The 6,276-nt window shown below is 37.0% G+C and overlaps 1 protein-coding gene across 1 annotated transcript; it reads left to right on the top strand.

Moving 5' to 3' along the window:
- Positions 1 to 5,450: 5,450 nt before the first annotated feature.
- LOC140803812 (dirigent protein 22-like) lies at positions 5,451 to 6,276 on the top strand. The gene has a single exon (XM_073159684.1). It carries the CDS (start codon positions 5,546 to 5,548, stop codon positions 6,107 to 6,109), a length of 564 nt encoding a protein of 187 aa, XP_073015785.1. The 5' UTR covers positions 5,451 to 5,545; the 3' UTR covers positions 6,110 to 6,276.

The following is a 6,276-nucleotide window of genomic DNA, read 5'->3' as shown; positions in this document are numbered from 1 at the left end:
TCCATGATATCACTGAGGAGTTTGCACTCCTGTTAATTATTATTATTGTGAGAACTCGGATTTTCGAAGCAAATCATACAAACAATAAACCTCGGGGATTTTAGGTCAAGCTTGTCAAATTAAAAGCTCAACAATTAGAATTGAAATTTCAGATCAAGGTGTGAAAAATTCAGCATAGTAGAGCTCGGGACATAGCAAAAACCGCATGACTGAAGTCGAGTATCTCGAGAATGCAAACCCCTAGTCATGAACTTGAAACTTTAGCTTAAAGAAGCTTCATTCTTATGTCCTAAATAAACCAAAATTTTAGCCAATTGAACAACTAAGAGATTAGACAAATTTTGAAACGTTTCTAACTCGTTTTCTTTAAAATGTTTTTTAAATCCTAAGTCTTTGGCCGAACAATTGCATAAAATGATAAATCCTCTCAAAAACTACTCTTACTTCCAAAAGTCATGAAATTCTTTAAAGTACTATAAAATCAATAACTGTGCGGAAAAACTAGCAAAGGTTCTCGAGTTAGTACACCATCCTCCCAGCCAGTTTAGTCATCCATCCCTCCTGTCTCAACCGTAAAATCCTCACAAGCATAATTCATACCTAGTGAGTCTATTGACTCAACAAGCCTTAACCATAACAACAAGTAATATGTATGCATCCACATGCAACAGTAAAAATATTTTTAATAAAATAGTTTTTTCATGACATGCATAAACTTAAACATTTTCTTCCATCATATACTCTTCCTTTCATCACATACATCTACATTTCCTCTGGGGTGAAATCCGTTCGTTAATTGTGACCATCTTTTCATTCTTCAGTCAATTGATCAATCTCAGCAATAATCATGGTACAGGAGGCGGGTCAGCAGAACCACTTTTCTGTTCTGTTCCTTGGCCTATAGTTGGCGGGGACACCAGCAACCAATTTTCCGTTACTGGGCCTTGGCCTTTGGAAATTCGTTATTGGTTTCCCACGAGGCTTAGTCCCATAAACGGGTTCCATTAGGGCTTAGTCCCTCACGAATCCTCATTTCCTTACAATCACAATTAAGTCACTTCATTCAAAAAAAATTCAGCATTTCAATCACTTTATAAAAATACATGCACATATTGTTTTCTTTTAACCAAGCAAGCAATACGTCTTTTAAAATTTAAATTTTCCAACATAAAATTCATATTATTTCAAAATAAGCATTTTAACATTCATCACAGCATTCAGTACACCGCAAGGACTTCTAACATTTTTCAGGGATAAAATGACATTTTGCCCCTGAAACCCTAACTTTCCCATTTAACCCCTAGACCTTAAAATGTCTATCCGAATCAATCCAAACTTACCATAACATCTTAAAATATACTCGTGAACATTTCTTAGATGTAAACTTAAGCTCTTTCACTAAATTTGTAATTCGTTTTAAAACTTGACCCGAAGTCTCGGTTTTAACCCGAATCAATCTGAACCTTAACAAAACTTTCACCATAGCCTATTAACACCTAACCAACCATTTTTCAACCAAATTCAATCCTTTTAGGACCCTTAAGGATGCCTAAGAACCTTTTGAAATTTTCTACCCTTTTTCCATCAAAACCCTAGCCTCATCAATTACAAGCTCTTCGACCCTAGCCCTTAGCCAACGTGACTAGACCCTAACAAAAACCTTAACATCCTGCTGGACCATACCTAGTAACATGCATGAGGACGTGCATGGTTCCTTCTAAAACCCGCGCGGCACGGCTAAGAGGCGCCCTAGCCCCTGCGCCTGCCCTTTCAAGCCCCTCCTACCATGCATGGACCACATGACTTGATGCTAGGACCCTCACGAGCCCAGCCCCTCGCCTGGATAGAACCCGCACAGCATTCTTCCCTTTTCTTCTAAGGTCGCGTGCCCTATCCCTCAAGAACCCAACCGTGCGTTCCCTCCTTCCTTGAACCATACCAGGCCTAATTCATGCATCTAAGGACCCTTAAACTCTATATAAATCGACACCATAATAGTTCTAATGGGCAGGCCCTTTGTTCATCAATATCATGAATTATAAGGCATGAAAATCCAAGTTTTGGCATGTATATTTAATAAAAACTAAAATATTACGAGATATATCATATATTTCATGCAAACATGTATATTAACACATAATATGGTATGGAAGATGAGAAAAGAAGGAATAAGGTGTGCCTTTGCGTGATTCATGCACGAATAAACAATTCTAGACGCGAAGGGATGTTCTCGGAGAGACGAGGAAGACCTTGCTGCTTTTTTGTTCCTTCAAAGTTGACACAAATAGAGTCTTGTACATGAGGGTGTGTGCGTGTGTTGCTAGGGTTAGAAACCATAGGTTTCTAATTGCTTGAGGCATGTGGTTTGAAGAGTTTAAGGCTTTGGAAATTCAATCTATGGTATTAAATAATATGGTAGCTAATTAGGCCCAATAACCCTAATACAATAGGCCCATTAGAATGTAGAAAAAATATTTCGTTAAGGGATCCATTTCGGGTTAAAAAGATGTTAAAAACATTTATCTCTATAAGAACGTGCATTCAAGTTGTGAAGTGGAGAGAAGGGATGTCATAATTGGGGTTTTGAATAAGACGACCTTCTTATTTTTCATTTTTTTCCATTGAAGAAGTAATAAAAATGAGAGGTGTTAAGCTTTCTATCATCATGGAGCTATTTTTCCACATGACCTCTCCTACATTATCGTCACCGCAGTAGAACTTAACCACCAAGTTCGGGATAGATTTGTGTGGTTCCTCTATGCTTAGGACACTGGAATATCGAACCATGAATGAAGAAAGACATGAGAGAAAAGCGTATTGGCTAATGATTGTTAGGTCCCAATTCTTGACTGGAAGGGGGACATCAAAGGCCTTTGCCCTTCCATCTATTGGATAGGCAGAGAGGAATGGCAGTTTTCAAAAATATTAATCGAGCCTCCAAAAAGTTTTTGTTTTCATCAAAAATTGATTAACGGTTTAAAATACGTCTTAGCATGTAAATACATCTCAAAAGACACCATTTTCAAAATTTTCATATTTAATATGCCATATATTAAATAATTAAAAATAATCCCCGGTCTCCGTTTCTCTGTCGCGTCTCGAATAACCCTTAAAAACACTTTTTTATGCATTCTAATAGAAAACCACATTTTTAACATATAAACATGCATACCACATATAATTAATGCAATTAAAATAATTTAATTAGGTATTTTTCATTTTTCCTAGATTTATATGTGGTTGGATTACGTTATCGCATTTTAAGGTGTTGTTATGACAGAGTTGCAGCCCAAGTTTGCCTGAAAGGCTAACCGTGTTCGACCCAAGTATTCTCAAGTTCGGCCAAATTTTACCCAAAATCCCAGCAAGTTCGAACCGCAGTAGTTCTGTAGCTACCATATTCCTGAGTTCCAGCAAGGATCGTGAAACATATATCAACATTCTAAGGTGTTGTTATGACCAAAACTCACATTCGAGTGCTACCCAAATCCTTGTCGAATTCTGTCCGGAATTTTCCTAAGAACCATCAAAGTTTTGTTCAAGTTTATACCGCACGTTCAAACAATTGTAAGTTGGCTTACATATGTTTTAAAAGCTTATGTTGGGCGCAACATTTTCTTTGTTTATGAGTCAGTTTAGTGATAAACTGATACTCGAAAATCTTGTAAGTCGATATCAATAAGTTAACAATAAAAATGCAGAATACACTGACTGATATATAGAATAAAACTGAAATAAGATGACACAAAATTTTATGGATGTTCGGAGATTTCAAACACTCATACGTCACCCCTTCTATCACAAAGATATGATATTCACTAAAAAAACTTGGATCGATACAAAGAGTATTACAGATCCACTTCAGTTTTGGACTTAACAATGCCAAACTGAAACTCTTAGTTACGAATCAGTTTATAGTACTCAATTGAACTGAAATAATTTAGCACAACTGATCTCTTCAAGATCAAGTATGATGATAATAACAGTCTGTTCTTGTAAGCTCGAAGAATATCCTTGAATGCTATGAATGTATACAATAAGCGTGAGGTTTGAGATTTGCAAAGATTTCAACAGAATAACAGCTTAGTTGATATAATAGTATATCGATCGGGTTGATTCTGAATATTCATTGTTTCTCAGCTGCTTTTCTATGTTATGTATAGGCTTTGCCTCCAACGGTAATATTGAATGCGATTTGAAACTTTCTATCTGTTGTTTGCCACGTCAACATTCTTTTGACAATCGTACACTGCAGCTATTCTGAAATGCGGCGATCCCACTACTTGTTGCAGTCAGCTTTTGTAAAGTTGTCTGTTAAACGTCCTTTTCCTTAATTGATGGCGTATACTGCTGAAATATCAGCTTATAGGATGTAGCTGATAAGCTCACAACAGATGTAGTAACTGATCAGTCAGTTGTCTGCGTAGTTCAGTTTACTAGTCCAATTGCCTTTGAAAATCTGCATACTAATCTTCAGTTATGAGAAACCGGTAGTTTGCCTATTTTAGATCAGTTTCTACCAGTCTTTTTGATCAATTAGTTCAATCTATTAAGCGTTCAGTTTGTCAAACTTCCAAAATTCAGTTTCCAACATTATGTATGTGTTAAAATTCGATCATATACTGGATGTTTTGCTTTGAATCGTTTGCTTCGCATTTGCATCTTGTGAGGGAAAAGGTCCCAGAAGGAACATGTCTATAAGAAAAGACTCCGGAGTGAGTCATTTACAAGAAAAGGCTCCAGAGAGAGCCCAAGATCAAAGATAGCTCATGGTCATTATTATAAAATATGTGTTCAGTATGTGATTCTGATAAGATTTTGTTCTGTTAATATTCTACGTGATATGATCTGACCATTTGATATGACAAAGTTCTGAACTCTGTCTGTTCTGTTTTCGTCTTCTACTCTAAAAATGGATCCCTTTAAAGGTATATATATGTATAACTTGTTATTCTGGTATTCAATCGACCCCCACTTGCTGAGTATTTCTCAAAATGCTCACCCTTTTATGTCCCTCCCCAGATAATAATGAAGAACATGTAAAAGAGACAGAACAAGATCAATTTTGGGCTAGTGAAGAAACCAAGAGTTACGAGAACCAAGTCTCTGATTTCATGATTATATTTTATTCACTTCCGCAGTTAGTACTTTTCTTTGTAAGGACTGTTTTCACATTATTCGTATTTCGTATATGTAAAGACAATGTTCTTTTATGAATTAGACTGTTTTTGACAATTGAGACTTATTGTTTTTAAAGAAATTGTTAAATAATATCGGATGTCATATACATTTTCAATATCCGAGGTGTGACAATTATTATTATTTTCTAATGTTGTAGGTGATAATGACAAGACACACACACACACACACACACACATATATATATATATATATATATATATATATATATATATATATATATATATATATATATATTGCTCCACTGCGCCACACTTTATATAAGCGCAACCAAGTCTCGACTTCTTTTCTGCGATCGACTTGCGAAAACAAACTAAGAATTTATAATACATTTTCGTCATCAACCATGGCTACAATTCTCCAAAACTATCTCCTAATCATCTCCATCCTACTCTGCTCCACCGCCAACGGCGAAGAAACCTCCTACATCAACACATCGGGACACAAACGCAGCCAACTGAGACAAAAGCTCACCCATTTCCGAGTATACTGGCACGACATAGTCGGCGGCAGGAATCCAACATCAGTCCCAATCGTGAAACCCCCATCAGCCAAGAACTTCGCTGGATTTGGCCAGATCAACATGATCGACAACCCACTGACCACAGGGCCCGACCTGAGCTCAAAAGTCGTCGGGAAAGCCCAGGGGTTTTATGGGCAAGCTTCGCAGGAAGAGGTGGGATTGTTGATGGCTATGAACTTTGTGTTCACGGAAGGGAAATACAATGGGAGTACGATCACTTTATTGGGGAGGAATGCGGTGTTTAATAAAGTGAGGGAAATGCCGGTGATCGGCGGAAGTGGGCTCTTCCGGTTCGCTAGCGGGTATGCTCAGGCCAGAACGCACAGTTTTGATCTGAAAAATGGAGATGCCACCGTTGAGTATGATGTGTTTGTGAGGCATTATTGATTAATTACCTTTTTTATGGTATGGCAGATGTCATTCTTCGACGTTAATTCTCTTACATGTGACTCGATGTTTTCTGTCTTGTCAGATTTATGGATAATTTAATGGAAATGTTTCTTGTTAACTTTGATTGTTTGCTGATAAATAAATTATTATCCAGCATTTGGTTC

Source organism: Primulina eburnea, chromosome 10, assembly GCF_022965805.1.
Source record: "Primulina eburnea isolate SZY01 chromosome 10, ASM2296580v1, whole genome shotgun sequence".
Lineage (NCBI taxonomy): Eukaryota > Viridiplantae > Streptophyta > Magnoliopsida > Lamiales > Gesneriaceae > Primulina > Primulina eburnea.
The sequence above is the reverse complement of the archived record's forward strand: the minus strand, read 5'-3'. Positions and strand labels throughout refer to the sequence as shown.